General features: G+C 38.6%; 1 protein-coding gene across 3 annotated transcripts in view; it reads left to right on the top strand.

Moving 5' to 3' along the window:
* The window catches only part of ALK (ALK receptor tyrosine kinase), a 328,503-nt gene that overhangs the window by 91,541 nt on the left and 216,238 nt on the right, over nt 1–20,724 (top strand). For all 3 annotated transcript variants that reach the window (XM_068940074.1, XM_068940075.1, XM_009690143.2), the window contains one exon: nt 5,871–6,035. In XM_068940074.1, the coding sequence (XP_068796175.1) occupies nt 5,871–6,035 (165 nt within the window). The remainder of the gene's footprint in view (nt 1–5,870; nt 6,036–20,724) is intronic.

Here is a 20,724-nt window from a genome sequence, read left to right as displayed (position 1 = left end):
GAAGGGAGTAACGGCTACACCTCGCGCGCGACGCCTGCCCTAACGGTCGGGGAGGGGGGGTAACGGTCGCGCCTCGCGCCCGGCGCCTGCCCTAACGGTCGTCCCGTGAGGGCGGGGAGAAATTCCTGTCAGCAAACGCAAGGTCGAGGGAGAGCAGATGAAGATGTACTGGTGTAGAGGAAGGGCACAGAGTGATAAGCTGACTTGCGCTAAGTAGTTTTAAATTAAAACAAAGTCCCTGATGAGTACTGCCTGGAATCTCGTGGTGGGGAAAGGGATTGATTTGCTGTCCAGCTGCTCAGCCAGTCTCCTCTTCACGCGCTGACAAGTGAGGCATGTCAGGCTGGATGAATCCCCAGGCTGTGCAGTGTGTCGCTGGACCCTGGGGATCCTTGATTTCCTTCCTAATTCCTGACCTCATCTCTTAAAAACACGTTGCTTCTCATAAGGTTGCCAGCTCCAGAGGGTGCAGCCCAAAGGCCAGGCTGTTACTGACAAGCAGGTATTTGTTGAGGGTAGTAAAGCTGCTGGTGCCCAGTCGGGATGTGCATGTTTTGCTGTCCTTTACTGTGCGCTATTTTGGCTCTTTCTAAGTGCCCAGCAATGGAAGGAAGTAGGTGAAAATGTCCCTTTACATTTTCTGTCTCTGCAAGAGCAACTGTTAAACCCTGCAATTGTCTTTTCCTCGTCCTCCCCCACGTTTTTACATTGTTTTCTCATGTCTTCTGTCCTGTGATGGATTTACTAATTTCAGATTGCTGCTGTGTCTCCTGCCATGCAGTAGAAAGGTGGCTTTAGGGCTTAATTTTTAAGGAGTATCACAGCTTCTTCATCCTAGTGGGGCAATGCTCACTTCCACGGGCCTGACTATATTTAGTGTGCTTTCTTGCAGGAGTTCCTCCTTGGTATGCTGCAAGTTACTGAATTGACAGCCAGAGAGCACAGAGAAAATGCTCCATTTTCTGGGAAAAATAGTTATCACTGCAGGCTTCCTTACATCACCCCACATGTGTCTCCCAAAGCGTTGGACAAAACTTCAGAAGGGCCTAATAAGGAGATCCAGACCCTTAGATTGAATGCCCTATGCCCCTTTTTACCCAGAGGATATGGGGAAAGCTTCAGGAACTGGCTCTTTCCCTAGGATTAATAACTGGAAAATCAATTTGCCGCTTCCCTGTCATAAATTAAAAGCTTATAGGACTTATAACGTGAATATAATAGAGGTTAGTGGGTACTGATGGAGGTCTCAAAAGCTCACTTAGCAGAGCACTTCTCTACTATACAATTTAAATTATATCTTCTCCATAAGGAGTATCTGTCAATATTTGTATATAAAGAGACATTCTGTGCAGGAACTTTTTATCAATTTCTACCCAGCTGCTGTGATTGTTGCCACTAGAGGAGGTGTGTTCTTGAGGAAGGTTATGGTTCCACTGTGATGGGTGTAAGTGAGCTCTAAATTGTGTGCTTATATCTTCACAGGTAGTGCAAATTAGTCAAGTTTAAGCTGATCAGGTGGCAGTTAGGAGGTATGTCTCTTAAGGTGGTCCTTCTGAGAACAGAGGCTCTCTGTACACTGCCTCCCTGTCCTACTGAGGGAAGGAAAGACCTGCACCTTGACACACCTTTTCAAAAGGGTAATCTGCTGAGGGTGATGCAGAAAGAGGGATCTGTGAGAACCAAGAGGCCGGAGGTGAGAAGGACCCTTTGAGGATAAACAGAAACAGGTAGAGCTAGAAAGGAGCAAGGTAAGAGGAAGTTATTGGCTGATAGGCTTTTTGTGGTTGAGAGGAGACTTGGTTTAAAACAAATAAACTTAATCTGTTATTGAGCAACTAAAGAAAGGATAATCAGTAGTTTCTTAAAAAGAATGGATGGTGTATGTCTTTAGATTATTTTCATTCTAAATAAGCTATTTTTCAGTGAGAGGTAGTTAGATAAGTGATCTAAAGTGATCCAACAAGCAATTGATCAGTAATCTGACCTGTAGCAATGTAAAAGGGTATTCCCCGCAAATTAATGTGTTTGGGGGATCTAGTATTATACTACTATTTTTGATTTCTTGCTTATTAGAAAACTTGAATCAGTTTAATTGAAACAGATATAGTTGCCAAATATTTTAGTTGTTTATGCACACATTATTACTGACATCTACTTCGATTAAAAACAAATAAGTTGAAGCACTCACAAGACTCGTAAAAAGCAGATATACACAGATTCCACTGTCTTTTTCAATCAGATGGTGGCTTACTTTACATTTCAGTTTATAGTTGGCGTCCTGTATCTTCTTACGTACCAAAAAGTGGATGGATGTCTACAGCCTTCCTTAAGCAGGTGTTTACCTTTATTTGATTGTAAGCATCGTGTTTTCTTTCCTCTTTATAATGCTTATGAAATATGCTTCTGATAAATTATCCTTTTCTCTTTCTTCAGTGTTTAATGGTTGCAGATGCAAAAAATTGTTGGACAATGGATTCCATGCTTTTGCAGCCTATTTAAAAAGAGGCTTTGCAGTTTGCTGGAACTTAAATTCCTGTAGAATCTTCAGAGTCTATAACGTCAAAATAGCTGTTGCACAAACGCATACACTGGATATAAATCTGTGTGTGACATCTCATTGGAAAAAAGTCTTACTGACGAGGCACGCTATCCAAATCCTAAAGCTCTGTATCTAGTCAACTTGTATTGGTGGTAGCTTAAAAAAATAATCACTAAAGGCTGTGTAACATTTAATTGCCTTTTTTGCAGTATCTGCTGTTTTTTTTAAAAAGGACAGAATGGCTTTTATTCAGCTTCCAAAGCTAGGTGGCTACTTCTGTGTGCTTAGCCAGGCAGGAAAAAAAACCCTTAGTGTTAGGCTTTAGTATATTAAGACGAAAGTCAAAAAGGAATGAGAGAGACCTATTGCAAAGGCATTTAAATTTGACGTGTGATTTGCAGCAGTAATTCAAACATTGTAAAGGTTCTATATTTGTAAATGTGGTTTATATGGTCTTGCAGCGGCTACCACACCAAGAGCAGCTTATCAGTGAGAAAAAAATTGTATTTATTTTATATTATATATATATATATATAATATATATATACACATATAAATGCTTTTTAAATATAAAGTATATTACATTGTCTATAGTGAAGAAGACTGTAAAACAAGGAAAGCTTGGGGTTAGGAAGCTGATGTTAGGCTTGGAAGAACGGGCTGTGTTTGTGTAGGCTTTGCTGTGTTGCATCAGATAGCATTTCTTTTTCATCATTTATTTGTGCCGAATAGGTAATTGTACTGTACCAAAAGTTGGGTCTGGGATGAGATTAATTGGAATAGGAGCTTATGAATAATGCGTATATTCTGGTAATATAGGGAGAGGGTTGCCAGGACTGTCAAGTTTTGTAAATAGGTGCAACTATGTTTGCATTAAGTTGCAGACACTTTAAGCCAAGTAGTCTCTTCTTTTTCCAAAGAATGACCTATTTTAAAGGCTGTTCAGCTCGACTGCTACAGACATGTTAGATAGTGTCGACTTCTCTGTAACTGTTCAGTGCAAGGAAAGGAAAAGGGATAGCTATTTGTCCCTTTCCTTTGCTTTCCCCCTTCAGGCAGAGGCATTAGTTGCTTGCAGGGTTCATAACGCTGAATATGCTGACTATTTTTTAGTCACATACTGCAAATAAGTTGTCTCAGTTGTAGGTCAGAGGCCCACTGTGTTAAGTGTTCCAGAACCAATTGACAGCTCTCTGGAAATTGAAACAAAACAGAGGAGCTGAGCTATCTATGGAGTTATTGTAGGCACTGTAATTGGGGAGGAATGAGGATTGGAGGAGGAAGATGAGATACCCTGCTAGATGTCTCTGAAGTGCTGTTCTGCTTCGGGGCAGAGTGGTAAGAGAAAGCGCAGGCTTCTGTTTCTAGTGGTTGGATGGTAGGAGAGTGCAAGGAAGTGATGACCACTTGAAAGGTCATTAAAATGTGTAAGACTACTTGGGGAGAAGGCCACAAAGAATGAAGTCAGGTGATTTGAAATTGTTGCACTTGCCTGATACTTTCCTTGACCTGGACTTCCCCTTCTGTAGTTCTATGGGTCCTGTCAAGAGTAGTCTTGCATGAGCTGCTTTTTTTTTTTTCTTTCTTTCTTGTTTTTTGACAGTACCTTGAAGCATATACTAATCAACATGTTCCCCGTCAGTGAACTAGTCAGTAATGACGATATGCCTTCAGTAATGTGTAGTTCAGTGTTTGAATGTCCTTGTCTATGTTTGTGCATTGGTACAAAGTTTAGTAGACTCTTATCCTTTATGGATTTAAAAAAAAATGCTGGATTTGTTTTTCTCTTTATAAGAATAAGTAAGGGAGCAGAGATAAAAGTGGCCTGAACTTTGGGTACAATATTGCAATAAACTGGATAGCATGAATATGTCCACTGTTCCCTGCTGTCTCTATTCAAGTCTGCTTCATGGTATCATGAAATTTATGTTGATAATAGAGAGGCCTGAAAAGGGTAGCGGCCTGTGCATTCAGATGTGTACAGTCCTTTTAACTGCTGTTTATGGTAGATACGGATTCCTTACGCTATAAGGTTTTCATAACGTTATGAAACAATTAAAATGCTGAGAGAATGATAAAACATCTGAGTAAGAAAATTGAATGTAAACTGGAAAAATAGACTCTGCTTCTTCCAGTTTGCTATTAAAAAAGGTGAATTAGCTGAAAAACTATAGACAGAGGGCAAAAGTATTAACCTTCAGATTAAAAGATGTTGTATCACCTGGAGAATAGGCCGAACTGCGTAAATCTGTGCACACTGAGAAGAAATTAGATGTTTAATAGAGAATATAATTGAAGTTAAAAAAAAAAAAAAAGTCTTAGATAATCTCACTAATGGCAATTCAGACTATTTGTCCTACATGCATAGCTGTGGCAAGGCAGTAGACATTATCAAAGATCTCCAAAGAACAGTTCAAAGTTTTTGTTGTCTTTTATGAAAGGACCTAGCCTTTTCACATTGGGCTAGTTCACAAACAGTTTCTTTCCTTTAGTGAGTACTGTGCTGAGTTCCGACTGTGGTGGTAGAAGCAAATATACATCATCTATTCAAGAAAAAGTTAGAAATGATAATTAAAATAAAATCTGTGCTGGTTATCACTGGATGTTTTATTAAGCAACTTGAATTATGGTGTGATAGTAAATTGTACACAGAGAAAAGAAGCGTAGTTGCACCAGCAGAGTAATTGGGGAATTACTCTAAAAGGGAAACAGAAAGAAATATCTATGTTGGAGACGGATGCTGGAGGCTAAAGTTTGCAGCAGCAAATAAAGCTTCTACTACTGCACTGAAGTGTTTCAAACCTGGTGGGTCAAAAGGTTACTTCATAGGGTATAATCCCTGAGGCTACCAGTATGTACAATATGGCCAGAACGTATGAGACTCGTTTTGTAGAATCCTGGTTACTGAGCTGGACCATGACTATAGCGTTTATACTGTGATGGTTCTGGTTGAATTTGAACCTACGTCCCAGAACATATTTCATTTTATCAACTGACTAAGCTATTTCCCATCAATCTAGATGGTGACTTTCCCTCCTTTAGCCTGTGCTGCCCTTATAGCTAACCAGAAGGGAAACAGCTGGCTCTTGGGCCTTCCTCTTGGTCTGCCGCTGCTTCCGTAGTGAACCTTTCAGCATGGTCCATTCTGAACAAACTCTTGCCTGTTTATGGACTTCCCCCATAAGCTCTTTACCTCATTGCAGAAGAAAACGAGTCCTGGCTCATTACAAAATGTATACTTGTATGTGGGGGTGTATGTACGCACCTTCCAGCACAGAGGAAGCTGAATTTAGTTAACCTGCTATGTTCTGTGTCTGTTTTTCTTTTCCAGTATTTGACTGCAACTTTGAATCTCCTTGTGAGCTAGAATATTCCCTTTCCTCAAAAGATCAGGAAAACCGTAACAGGGCCTGGCTTAGAGTGAATGCAGAAGAGATTTCACAGCTAAACATTCCAGATGGACCAGAAAGAGATCACTCTGAGGATACACCAAAAGGTAAAATGAATATAGCCATGTAATGCTTTCAATGTAGTGTTTGTAAAAACGATGTTCTGAAATACTTTAGACAGCTACAATCCTTTTGTTGTGGCAAATAATGCAAACAGTGTGACAAACAAGAGGAGTCACTCTGCATATAAAGTGTCTGTTTTTGTCTAAAGACAATCTGCATCAAATATGTAGGAAGCAAAACACCAAAAGTGGTCCTGTATAAAATCAGAATCAATGAGAATAGTAATTTTAACATACACTGCCTTCCTCAAAACCTCTTAAAATAACTGCTGATGAATTTAGCTTTACTTCACCCTGAGTAATTTAAAGCATGAGGACGTTATGATCTGTTTAAGGTCATTTTGTGCATGGAAGAGAGGCATAAAATGAATAAAACCATTGAGTCTAGAGCTTTAACTTTGCTCTAAATGCTGCTTAACTGCTTGCTTATTTGCAGAGTAGTTTAGACAATTTCCTTGTGTCCATGGTGTATGTTTTTTCTTTGGTGAGAAAATGATACGTTTCACCCTTAATATAAGAAATACAATGCTATTTTTAAAGTAGTATGAAAAGATGGGAGTGTAATGTTCTTTTCTCCTTCTTTGGAAGGAAAGTTGGTTTGTTGGGATTTTTCTTCCAGCTTATGATCATGTCTGTAAACAGCAGCGTATTTCATAAGTGATTTAAAAAAAAAAAAAAAAGATTGTTAGATACACTTGTGCTATCCTAATCCTGGGAAGGCAGAAAATTCCCTAACATCCTTCCTGCTGTTGGTAACATCTGCTTGAAGACTTCCAGTAAGAAGTCAGGTGATGTTGATGAGAATGAAGCTACAAAAGGGAAAAAGGAAGTCAGGGCTAAAAGCCTTTTCCAGGCAAAGGGAATATAGAATGAAGAGGTATAAGGAAGGACAACAAAGATTATCTGAGATATAGAACAGTTTCCATGCAAAGTGAAACTAAATAGGCAAAAATACTTTCATCTGCATGTGATGGTAGGACTTAGAGCCTCTGTCTGTAAAAACGTGTAGCAGAGAAGAACAGAAAACAGCCGTGAATTTACCAGGTGGCAGGCACGGAACAAGCAAGAGGAGATATTTTTCATGCAGTACCTGAATAACCCGTCGCAATAAGATGCCTGACTTAATGTTATGGAGATCAGATGTATGCCTAAGTTTAAAGAAGGATTGGATGAATTCTTGCAGAATACATTCATCACTGGTTATTTAATGCAATGGTCTATCTACAGTCCATGGCTCAAGAAGCCTCCTACAGAATGCTGCAAGTGAAAGGATCTCTTTCGTACTGGCCGGTGTCAGAGATGGCATTTGACTTTGCAGACCTGCAGGCTGACTGCTTCTAGTAGTTCTTAAATTCAGGCAAATACTGAGGAAAAGTTTCAGTGCAGCTTTCATTCATGTTTGTGCGTTCTGCTTTCTCATCCATATCAGAGTATGGTACTTTTCTCCAAATATCCATTATAAATAAACTTTTAGGGCTGATTGATTGCTTCAGCAGTGATACATAAGCAGATTCACTCATTTTGGTGAGATCTGCGTGGTGCTTAAAGCAGATGGACCAGGTTTGTGATGCATACAAATATCTTCTGATTTTCCCATTGAAGAACGTGTATGCATGCAAAAAACTGCTTGCTATAAAGACAGATACAGTTAAGAGAAAGTCTGGGGTAAATCAGAAAGTATTCTTATTGAGAAAGTACTAAAATTCAAAAAAAGTTTTACGTTTACTTAAATTCTTGTGCAAGTTGGCTGTTAATGAAATTTAGGAATTAAAACATGTTTGTTTTGAATTGGTGTGAAAAGAAATGGGGAAAACCAGTGAGGAAATAAATCTGTTTAGGAGATGCCTGGCGAGGTGGTCATAAAATAAAAAGCAAATGAGAAGCTCTCTGCAGGAACATGCTAGTTTCAGAGAAACTGTTGTAATGGTGGTACAGAAGGTGCAGGCTGCCACAAGAGAACTTGCCTGTGAGAATGCAGAGAGCTTAGGCTGAAACCACTGATCAGCTCAAACTGGGACTGTGTGAGGTTTTAGTGCTTCCCATTCCAGGTGAAGAGCCCAGCTGGGCTACTGTAGCGCTTCATATTGTTGATTTGGGTTTCTTTTCAATTTTCTTTTGAAAAACTCTCCTTCTGTCTGTATTCAGTCAGTTTTATATGTTGATTAAAGCAGAAGAAGGGGAGGAATATTGGCTGACGCTGTAGCCCAGAAGCAAGGGTGGTATTGGTTGATTATTTTCAATTGCTCTTGGCTTAAAATTCCATTTCTAAGCCCAAAGTTTTGTCCTTTCTCCTTCTGGAGCATAGGCGATCAAGGCTGAAGCTTGCATTCAGCTGTTTTTTGGCAAATCCCAAGTGGTACATAGGTTCGGTGGATTTGGATTTGTGTTGTGTGGGTATATGGTGTTTCTCTTTTTTTAAAATTATCAGGCGTGTTGGACGTAGTCAATGATAATTTTCTTTTACGCCCCTCAAAAGACCTGCAGATCTGCAGCTCACAGATGACTCTAACTCCTGCGCATGTAAAGATTCATTTGAAAAATCAACACTTGGAGCTAGCATCTTTCTATTTTAAATCACTTTGATTACTGCTTGGCACAGGTAGTTGTGTGGTCTGTTTCAATCTGAAATAATTAAGCACAGTAATTCCAACCCCCACTGTTCCCTGCAAATTGTACTTCCAATTATCTCAATCTCATTTCATCTCCTTTGCAGACAGTAATGCACCAAGATAAACAGATAGCATAACTAGATTTTGAGATGGTTTAGCTCATCCTTGTCACTTGGCTATCAAGTCATGTCAAGACATTGACAGAGACAAATGCCTTAGATATGATTCATTGTTTCCTTTATGTAAAAGGTTGAGTAGGAAGTCATTGATCAGTCTCACAAAGAGAGACACTGGGAGAGCTTCTGTTGTTTGTTTTTGTGTCCTGTCCTCCCCTCCCCTTCCTTATGATACAAGCTCAGTCTCTTGGAATCAGAATAAATTAACATGGATCAAACTACCTAGAGGAAGAACTAGTTTTAGATATCTCTGTGTTTGGTTACAGTCACCTCTGTGTTACTAAGTTATTCAAGGTAGAGGAGAGAAGGACTGATTTGCAAAGAATTGAAAAAGGATGCTTAACTGCATAACGGTGGCAGATTAAATTTAGTGCAGATGATTTGGTTGTGGTGGTGGGAGAAACAATCTGAATTTGGCATATATAAGGATGGATTCTGAGCTGGTATTAATCATTCAGCCTGATTTGGGGGTTAGAATAGACACAGCTGAAGGAGTGCATGGTAGAGTTTTATAAAATCACAAGATGTTATAAAGCACAGAGTAGGTAAGGAATATTCACTCTGTACTCATCTCCTCTAAAAAAGAATTAGAGTGTATCAGATGAAATTAGTAGGTGTCAGGTTCAAAACAAAGATAAAAGGAAATCCTTCAGTACGTGAAAAGAGTGAAACTGTGGAACCTTTTCACAGGTGGTATTGTTGGTGCTAAAACCGTCTTTGGGTGCACAAAGTGATTGGACATGTGCAAGGAAGAAAAATAAGGTGAGGGCAATTCAATTCTCAAAATACCTTTTCTGGCTCAGATAGTCTGTGAGCTATATACATTCTTGAAGGCTAGGGGAATATGCTGGGGAAGTACTACTGTTTGTTTTCCCTGCTCATATATTATTCTCTGTGTATCTACACCTGTCCACTTTCAGAGCCAGAAGTTTGATGGATCTTTGATTTGTGCTGGCAGGGTTGTTCATTTCCCCCTCCCCCCCCAACCCCCTCTTTTTTTTTTTTTTTTTTTGAAAAGGAAAGAAAAGGCACTAAGCTTTTCGGAACGATTTGAAGATTCGGAGACCGCAGGTGCTATTTAAGCACAGAATATTACTTGCTATTCTGTTAAAGGCTTGTGAACGGTATTGAATCACTTGTTATGCAAAAATATTGGGTATTTGTTGTCAAGAACCGCAGGATTGTCTGTTTATAGAAGTCTACAGAAGGGGATCTATCGATATATTTCTTAGGGTTTTTCTTAGCAAATTTTGTGCTAAAATGCTCCACTCTCCTCCATTCCTGTATGCCCCCTTCCTCTAAGTGGACCTGTGGTAACAAAATCAGTAGTGCATCTGCCAGCTAGGGCCTGCACGATGCGTGAAGATCTGTTGTAGCTACTAATGTTTTTGAAGTCATGCTTATGTAACTTTTTGCAGGATCAGAGCTTTTTTATGTTAAAATTCCACTGATGTGCTAAAGATTGACAGAAGAACATCCACTGCTGGGATCTGAATCAGGCCTGTACGTGCCATAATGAGTAGGCAATCCATTGTGGATTACTAGACTTTTTTTCTTTCAATTCATGAATAAGCAAATAGATGCTATAAAAAATTCAGGCCCACTGCATCACTGAATGCATTTATTTATTTTGACAAGTGTGATTAATTTTTAATTATTTATGATACTTTGTAATATATTATACCAAAAAAGTACTGTGGTCTGTCCTAATGAAATATTATGAACTGAAGATCTTGCAACTCTAGTAGTATTTTCTAAGGAGGCAGCTTAGGCAGAAAAACTTGCAGTTAGAATGACAGAATTTGTTGACCAAAGAAGTTCCACTTTGCAGCTGTGTGCCTGTATGTGTTTGTCATACGCGACTGAAAGAGTCATTTGCCTCTCTGGTAAACTTGAGATGGGTCAGACCCGCCATAAATTATGCGCATTTGAGCTTCTGATTCCAACTCAGTTTTTTTGGTACTATGGGGGCCATTAGGAGACAGTTCTGAGTAGCAGGTGTTTTAACATGAATCAGAAAGCGTGCGTTTCCAGAATTCATCACTAGTGCTGCTTTGCCACAGTGCTCGTCTGGTCCAAGGGAGACGCTCGTTCTGCTTCCTGTCAGCAATGTTGTGTTGCTGTGTTGCCCATGGGCTCATGGAGGGCAATCATTGTGGTCCCTGCTCTCAGAGCACAACCACGGCTTGCTCCTGAGACAGATTTTACAAGGAAGTGGAAGATAGAAAACACTACTACAAAGTTAATCTCGTGTGTTTGAGAAGGAAGGACCAGCAGCAGCTGGACCCAAAACAAGTACATGTAAAATAGATCCACATTTGTACTTGATTAATTGTCAGTGTAATATGTTTCAAATTGCAAATTCAGTTTTAAACTTGAAGGATTAGAGGCTTATTAACCACTCTTGCCTCCGGTGATTCAAGCTACTTGCCTGCTCCTCTTTTAAGCTTCTGATACTAGATAAAGTAAGTGAGTTGCAGCCCCTGTTATCTGAAAGTCTCAGGGCCACAAAAATACACAGAAACTTGATAAAAAATTCAGATGAAGAACTAGCTTGAGGAGGTGTGACCACCATTTCAAGCAAGAATCCAAAAAGTAATAGGCCAGCCTGTGAATTGGGAACACCAACTGAGACAACTCCACAATGGAAAATGTAGATTAAACTTTAATCAAGGATGGCAAGGGTAAGTGCCAGATTAATGAGGACAGTGTCATAACCAGCCACTTGTTAGTTGCAAAGCTCTGTGGAAGTTCTAAAACAAGAAGTATCTGCACATTGTGTTAATGTGGTTTTGATTTCTGTAAATATTACTAAAGAAATAGAGCAAGGCTAAGGCAATGAGGACATTAGGAAACGGGAGAAAATGAACTGCAGGATTATAAAATAGCTATTGACTTTAATTTATGATACCTCAGACAGAGAAGAATGAGGCAGATAATATAAGATAATATTTTGTTTCAAATTATCACTTTATTAACAAAACAGTAGAGAATAAATCAATGTGAGCTTGCAAGTAGCTGAGATTTTTTTTTTTCCTTGTAGAACTCTGATGCAGAAGATACATTTTTAACACCTGTAATTCTACTGAAAAATTGAAATAGAATTTTTTTCTGAAAAGGATAACTGTTTACCAGGGAAAGGGTAGAGAGTAAACACAGTAGCTAGGCTCATGCTAGGTGGGCAAGTCTTCCCTTTTCATTTATACTTCAGACTGGTTTCAGGATATGCCTTGATCTCATAGAAGTGAGATATCTTGTTATCTTTTAAACAAAATATCAGAGTATTTCTTAAACTTTTTTCTTTAGTAAATCAATACATGCTGTTTGAGGTTTTGCAGAGGTGGGTCTGAAAATGAAACAGAACTGCTTTATCAGGAGAATTTTTAGTTTATTGGAGGAAAAACATTATTTTCGCATACTGCAAATTTTGACAAAAAACTTCCAGACCTGAATGTGTATTGCCACCCGTCTTTCTACTGTTAGGAAGTAATGTAGATTGTCCTAATGTGCAAAGATTCAATCCAGATGGTTGAATAGTCCTTAAAGTGATACTGCTGTGGTATCAAGCATGCTAGTTTTCATGTTTTATTGTTTTATTAAGTATTCAGATAAAATAAAGGTATCCTGTGAAGATTTGTACACTTTCATGCTTCTGTTTAGTCCGAATGGGATTTATTTTTCTATTAGTTATTATTCTGCTTAAGGTATAGCTACTGAATCAGCAAAAATAATTTCTGTGTGAGTTAAAAGATCAGCCCTACACCACAAGTGAAATAGGGGAAGAATGAAGAACTAAACCTGGAAACAGCCCATAGGCTGAAAATTATTCACCAATCCAATTGCAAATAAGAGATTTATAGGGGTCATTGTCAAGTTCTTTGTAAACAGGGGTTTTTATTTGAAAATGTTGTTTATAGTGAATAGTTTGGCTGTTCTACTTGAGATTTAAATTTTGATACTCAACTTGTCAACATATGCATATCAAGTATTACAACCCAGACCCATTGGAATTTATGCAACATTTATATACTGAAAACAAAATAAACTTGCTTCCAGAGCCCACTGAACTGCGAAGGAGAAAAATGCAGCTTTTATGATGGTCAGATTCCAGGTCGCACACTGTCATCACAAGAAATGGACCAGATGTTCCTAGTATTGTGCTGCTTGCTCTTTTCATTAGTACTACACTTGTGCTTTGTTATCACAACATTTTCTCTTTAATGAGCCTGCTCTAAAGAGGCAAATTATTATCTCACTACAAGACAGTGTATTTGTTTATAGACTAGGTACGTATTTATATGGACTATGGATGGGCATGTGGTTTTGTTGATTTTGCAAATCTTGATTGTTCATTCCATTGTACAGTGAAGACTTGCTTGCAACTCATGATGAAACATTCTGCTCCCCAAACTGAAACGGAAGAATTAATTTCAATGTGCATCAGGTGTTGGTATGCTTTAATGAATTACTGCATACCTGTGACTAATGTGCTTCAAGAAGTATGGTCTGAAAAGGCATAAACAATGAGGAATAGATGGATTGTAAAAAGGACTCTCTCTCACTCTTAGAGATGCTTTCTCCTTGGCAAGATGAGAGGCATGTTGAAAGGACAGCTGGAAGGAAGCATATCCTGCTCTTGGCTGTGCTTGACCTTTTTATAGGAAAAGGCTGCTAGATTAATACATGTTCATAGAATCTTTTTTTTTCCTATGATGTAGGGGCAGTGTCCTTTATCCTAAGTGCTTATGTACATTCGCACATGATTTTTTTTTATTATTTTTAATTTCACTTTTTAAATATAGAAAACTCAGATTTATGCAGAGAACATTCAGTGAATGAATAAATTAATCTTTTTCTACTCTTCTAGCTACCTCTGATTTTGCTTATTTTATTTTTTTGTCGTGCTGTTAACAGCTAAAACCCATAGACCTCTATACATAAAAATGGAAGGTATGATAAAGGAATCTCAGCAAGACACTATATAAGCCTTGTAGCCAATTGGCTGTGTATTGTCACTCCTTAGTGAGTATGGTCTAATTATATCCATTAGCAATGATTAAAAAAAAACTGTGCTTATTTATCACCTTATCTGTGAGACCATGAAAACATTCTTCTGTATTAGGCACTTCCTGACATTTTGAAGAGCTTGGAGAATTGTTTCTCCTGCTGTCAATGAGAAACTCAGGCACAGTGTGGTTAAACTAATAGCCCAAGGTGAGCTGTGTTCCTTGCTCTGTCAGACTTGCCATCTTTCCCACAACTGAACAAGCACTTAGTAATTAGAATTAGAAACAAGTAATTAGAATGCCTGTTGCTCTGCAGTAGTTCTGGCATGAAGTTGACCTGATCCTCTTTGAATAAACAAGACATCATCACGGGGAGACTTTCTACAGACCTGTTTTGTGAGAGTAAATTATTGTCAAATTGACAAGAATTAGAAAGTTTGCACTGTTGTTCTTGGCAGCGATGATAATGTTTCTGTAGGTGTGTTACAGAAGCTTTTGCACTAAGCTTGAATGGATATATTGAAAGAGTTGCAGAACCCTGAAAGCTAAGATATTTTACTGCTGTGATTCTTGCCAAGGACAAAACCCAACTAATTAACGAAAAGTAAAAGATGATTAATTTAGAACTATGATAGAGAAGAGATCATGATTCAATCAGGATCTTAGGGCAAAGTTAACCCAAGTACAGTTTGATCGTTTTGCCTAGTCTAGACAGATTTGGGTAAAGAAAGAAAAGATCAGTTTTGAATGTTTCAGTGCTTGGTATCAGTCCTTAGTTTTCTGATGAAATTTGAGTTGTTTGGATGCAAATCTGTAAAGGATATGTTGATACTCATACTTGCATAATATCTTATTCTTGGAAAGACATAATATAATGTACTGCTTCAGAGGTGTTGCAAGAAATACTGCCCTAGACGTGCTTTCAGAGACTAAATCTTACTCATGGGAATTTTTATTGTTAGAGCTGACCAGTTTCATTTACCTTTACTCTAAAGGGGAGGGGAATCAGTAAGCCTAACTATACTGTTCTAGGGTTTCATCTTATAGCAAACTAAACTGGTCATGCTTATTTTATTCGACTGAAAGTAACCAGTGAAGGTATTAAGGGTAAGATACTGAGTGAGAATTCTTTTTTGTACCTTTTAAGATTCATTTTTCTTAATACCATGCAATGTGTGTTCTAGGTTGCCCCAAGCGACTTTCATAGATTCTAATGAATGATCAGTTATGAATGATTCAGTTTTGCGTTAGAAACTATCCCTAACGTTTCATCCCATGACTTTGCTTGTTTTGAGAGTGCGCCAATTAAGTAGATGCTGTTATGTAAAACCAGGAGAATGGCCGTGCTGCAAGAGCAGGAGAAGGAAGCAAACTTGTGGCCAAACTTCCCAGAATATTCTTCCAGTCTGGAGTCATGCTTAGCTCGGGGACTGTGTGCTTGGGGGAGGAATACGTTATAGCCCTCCTGTGTTATGTTGTAAATCTATTGGGATGCATGCTACAATATCCTGTTTTTGATATGGGATCTCCATTCATAGACCCTGTTCCTATATTCAGCCCCATTGCCTTTCTATGGGGTGAATGGTGTTACGCATCTCTGTCTTTGCAAAGAAATCACTTTCTTTGATCCTCTTCATCCCAATGTAGGCCCAGTGCCTCCACAGCATCTTTCTTGTCCATCAGATGCAATCAAGCTAGAAATGCTTGACCTTTATCTTTTACCTTCCTTACATAAATAGAACGTAAAAAAATATATAATTGACTATCTTTTGTTAAAATGAGGAAAACATTGTTTTGTAAAATCTTTTTAATGGCATATCACTTGCAACCCCAGATGAAAGTCATTTTTGTGAAACGAACTTCCCAAGCATCACAACGGAGATGACAGAAGCAAGCACCAATTAATTCAAAATGGCATTTGCTTAAGAATTCAGGGAATTTAATAACGGACTTTTAGCCATTATTCTGCATTTTTGTTTCTTCTTCCTGTTCTGTGGCCAAGAGCAGATCTTCCCACTCTTCTGTGAGAGAATGTCTTTCTAAATTGTCTGGCATACACATGAGTAAATAAGGTGATGAGTAGACTTCTCCAGATTCAAATACATATTCAGACTTCAGGACCAGAAGGTTTGTTGCTTGCCGTTGCCTGTGTTGAACAAATAAACCTGTTGCTCTGGTGGACAGAGCAACAAAAACTTGCTTTGTGTGCTGCTTTTAGTATGGATTATCTTGCTGCTTTCATGTGCTTCCAGTGGGGAAGTGGAAAGGTCAGGCAATGAAGGGAAGCGTTTTGCTGCATACCGCAGATAGTCATCTCTAGCAGTCATTTGGGGCCTTGCAAGGCACATCAACAGTGTAACAAAGGCTAGATCACAACTCCTTTTCACCTACTACGGTAATTTCATTTATCAGAGAAAAGTCTAAGCTTCAAAACTGTGATACTGAGTTTTGAACAGCTGAAGGTTCAAGGAGGCTCTAGTTTCAAGCTGTTGATTGAGACCATTGTAGAAATAAGAGGCTATGTTAAAACAACCTTATGATGCACCTTTCATTCTACTCTCAGTGATTTTTCCTAAGGTGTAGAAATGTGTGGGGAGGAGGCAGAGGATGGTTTATGTCTGACTGCCTTAACAAATTGCAGCTTTTCAGGCTGCCAGCTATGGATAGGGCAGGCTTGGCCTGCCTGAGTTGATCACGCACGTCAACAAGGTCACTTCATTACAGCTGGAAGTTTGCTGTGACATACAGGACTTGGAATTTTCCCTACTGAACTTTCTTAGATTGAAGAGAAAAAAAAAAAAAAAAGGCTATTCTGGTAACCCCACTGTTGAATTTCAAAGTAGTGCAAAACCATTTTAACTTTGTAGATGTTGCTCTATTTATTCTTTCCAGCTGGTTAAGGACAATATATTAAATGTGTTATCTTGTCATTGTCAAGTCAAAGTTCCTGATTCCTGAGGAGTTAATAGTTTAGATAATTTAGTTCCCCTTTTTTTATGAACAGTTAATGATTACAAGCAAGAGTCCTGGAGTAAAATACAATAAAATGCGATATATCTTAATTCAGAAGCTGGGGCTTACATCTAAGTTAATGACCTTTCAAATTACTAATCCAGTCAAAGGAGTATGCATTAAACAGGGCTGGATTCTAAAAAATACTACTTAGTAAAGATGCTAAGCCATTTGCAGATCAGTGGCAACATCTGGATGAGCAGCAACAGCTAACATTTTTTAATAGCAAGCTTCTTTAAGGACGTTTATTTAAGTGTCAGAACTAATGTAGCAGGATGTATTACCCACCTATGGAGCAAGAGTAAGTGGAGGCTGGGATGAAAAGTTCTTATTGAAGGGAATTGATTATCAAACAGAGAACAGGAAATCTGGTTCCCAGTTATCTGTAAACCACATGGGGGGAAAAAAAGAGTGATGATTCTGATGGTTTTAAAGCAAGGAATGACTAAAGTGTAGTTTATGACTTTTCAAGGTCAGCGCTTGACCCACTGCAGGCAGTTCTTTGTGTGGCCAACGTGAAGAACAAATGGTTAATAGTAGGTGTTTTCTGCCCAAGGGACTCAAGCAATTTTTCTTCATTGTAAATCTGGATTGAATATCAACTTCTGCACTGTTTGAGGTGCCTGGTTTCAGCGATGATATTCCTCATTACCTTAAAATAAAGGAAAATCTCAAGCACTGAAAATTAAAATATGAACCATCTGAAATTTGGATTTAGGCTTCTGGCAGTATGCTAATAGTGCTGTTAATGTTGAACCTCCTGCTTCGTTGGCCAACAAAATTGTTGTACAACAGTTTATCTGGAGTCTGTGACAGGACTAAGGGGTATTTCACTGCAGATTCAATTTTGGGGGTCTGCATTCAGGTTTGCCTTGCACAGATGAGAGATCATATTGCAGTCATACTAGAGCTATTTTGCTTTCCGCAGTATTGGTATCGTGCCTTTTCTTAAGTGTTTGGCTGGGATATTTGCAGCAGGTATGTCATGGCTGAGTGCTGTGTGAAGCTGAATGACGCTGGTTCTTTTCCACTGATTTGTGGAAAGAACATGTTTGTCTGAACAGGTAAGGGGACTGTAGAAAGGTACAGGAGTATGGGCCACGCTTAAGGGATTGTTGGCTTATATTTTCATTTTGGAGTGAGTGACAAGGTTTAGTTGAAATAACTGGGCTCTGACCAGACCTCACCTGAGTGTAAAGCATCACTTAATTCAGGGGAAGAGCTTTTTTGCATGGAGGAATTTGTCTGGGATATACCTGAAGTAAGAGGTGGGACTTGACTCTGTTTAAAAAGACGCACGTTATAGACAGTGCCTTAAGCACTTTCTTCCAGTGGTTTTTCTATCTAGATAAAATGATGTATCTTGGAATACGTTGTGAGTTTGCAGGTGAAATGTACTGTATCAGAGCTATGAATTGACTGTTGCATGCATTATTTAATATTATCTCCATAAACTGAAAGAAAGGGTGGGGCATCAGAGACTAACCATAAGCATGAAGTTAATAATGTCCATTACAGGAAGAATGACCAAAATGATTGGTAAAAATTAATTAACTTGTTGTATAACTGGTTTGCTGTTTTTATCAGCAAGTAAACTTTTCTGATGGAGTTGAGTTACAGAACACTTCTTTGTAATAACTAAAGCAACTATTTACAGTACAAACTGCAGAAACTTCAGTGGATAACAATTTACTCGCATTTGTTCACTCCAAAAAATAATCAAAACCTTTGTCCTTTATTTTATGTTGTCTGGAAGTACCTTCTTATTCCCTTGTCTGCTCACTTTCTGCTCTTTAACACGTATTGTCCTCTTGTGCTCCTTTGAAAGCATCCTGGGCTTGCTGAATGATGGGGGACAGATGGCAGGAACTGGCAGTTTTGCTAGACCTGTCAGTGCAGTGTAGTTCCCTCTTTGTAATTGGATTGTTTTTGAAAGCGCTCAGGTATAGCTCTCAGTTTTTCATGGGCTGGCTTTTTTTTTAACCATGGGTACTTTTTTTTTTTTTTTTTTTGCATTAGAAGCCAGTTTGGGTGGTAGTATAAGGAAATAATGCTATGTCACCTTTTCCCACCTCTGTATATTTTGGGGAGACTAGTTCTTGTCTGTATTTTGATGTTATGTACTTTCTGCATGGCATGGGAGACAGTGGAAAAAGGCTGGAGTGAGATTTGCCTCCGCACAGGAGATGTCTAAGTGTGACCCAGTTAGTTGTCTTTGATCCTCTACAGACTTGGTGTTAGACCAGGCAGAGAGAGACCCAAAGACTTTTTCTGTGTCTGGTCTCCAATGTAACTGTGTTCAATCTAGCTCTAATGATGTTTAAGGTGTTGCAGACAGCAGTTTGAGTGGGCAGGATTCATGGAAATTCAAAGACTGTCCTGCTCAATGAATAGCACCACCGCTGTGTCGCAGAGATGCCCAGCAGTGAGACTGACTGGAAAGGAGGGTGGTTTTATACACTGCAAAATGTACCAGGGCACTTCAGGAGGCTGTTTTGTTACTGTGTGAACAATGTAGCCCTCATCCCTTTCCCTAGCTCACCCAGCAGAAGATTCTGAGTGGCAGGGGAGCTCATAGTTTGACATACTATATTCCAAGCCTGTGAAAAAAGGACAGGAGGGAAGAAACATTTTATTTTGTGAACTCTTTGCAATCCAGAAATTTATACTGGGGAGGGGGATATAAATATATTTTTTTTCCTCTCCTCAAAATGAAAACCTAAAACAGTGGCGTGTAGCTCAGAGATGGGAGAAACTAGGGAAGCAACAGAATGTATGAGGTAGAAATAGTAGCATATCTGATGCTGGAAAAACTCTGCTATAGGCCTCAGTCCTACTAAAGTGCCAGTGTCCACTATGTTACAATGTAATAGGTGAAGAACTTCTTTGTATTTGTTATGACTACTCAAATACCTAGAGTATATATGCTTAAGTGTTTTGCTAGATGAAACGCAAGACTTGTCTCTTTGCTGGATTGGGTTTACATACCATGTTACCTCTTCGAACATACCATGTTACCTCTTTGATTATGTGTCTTATCTGCTACTGAGTTCTGCATTTTGGTCAGCATATAATGTATTGAAAGAGGGAGAATGTCTTGTCACTAACCGCAAGATGACAGAATTTGCATTAATTTTAAAGAACACGTAATGGCCATAAGGATTTTAGCTCCTACCACCACCATTGTTCTAAAAAGTACTGTCATTGAGAACAGGAGATAATTTATCACTTTTTCTTTATTACCAGATGTCTCTTTAATTGATGGGAGTCTTTTTACAATCACTTAAAAAAAAAATTGCTTTTGAAGAATTTTTTCCCAATTGACAGCAACTTAATGAGAGGTTGTGACTTTGTAATCAATTTTCATTATTGTGTAGCTAATAGTGCTAAAAATAACAACTGCAACTTTGATATTGAATGACTGATTTGTGAAGCTGCTTGTAAATAATTGATCTTTTATCCCCTAAAGTTTTTTATGTTAATACTTTTTAAAGTAAATTAAAAAAAAAAAACTTTTCTGGCAAACATTTCAGTATCTAAAGCACTGATAATATAATCTGTAATAGTAACTGCTGTTACCCCAGCTAGGGTAAGCTATAAACTTAGGAGGCTATATGTTTTGATACTTAAGCCAGGAGACTGGAAGTCAGCGTTTCTAGGTGTTTTTCCAATTCCATGACTGCATCAGAATGAATATGGTCATACACAGAGGTCATTTTGTCCCTCAGTTTGCCAACAAGCAAGACTCTTAACAACCAGACTATCAGATGTTGTAATGCTAATAAGATTCAGTTCTGGCAAAGCTATTTTACAAAGGGAGAATCATCCTATTATTTCAAGAAAACATTTGCTCAGTTTACAAATGACAAGA

The sequence above is a fragment of the Struthio camelus genome, chromosome 3 (assembly GCF_040807025.1).
Source record: "Struthio camelus isolate bStrCam1 chromosome 3, bStrCam1.hap1, whole genome shotgun sequence".
Taxonomy (NCBI): Eukaryota; Metazoa; Chordata; class Aves; order Struthioniformes; family Struthionidae; genus Struthio; species Struthio camelus.
This window is presented reverse-complemented; position numbering and strand designations above follow the sequence as displayed.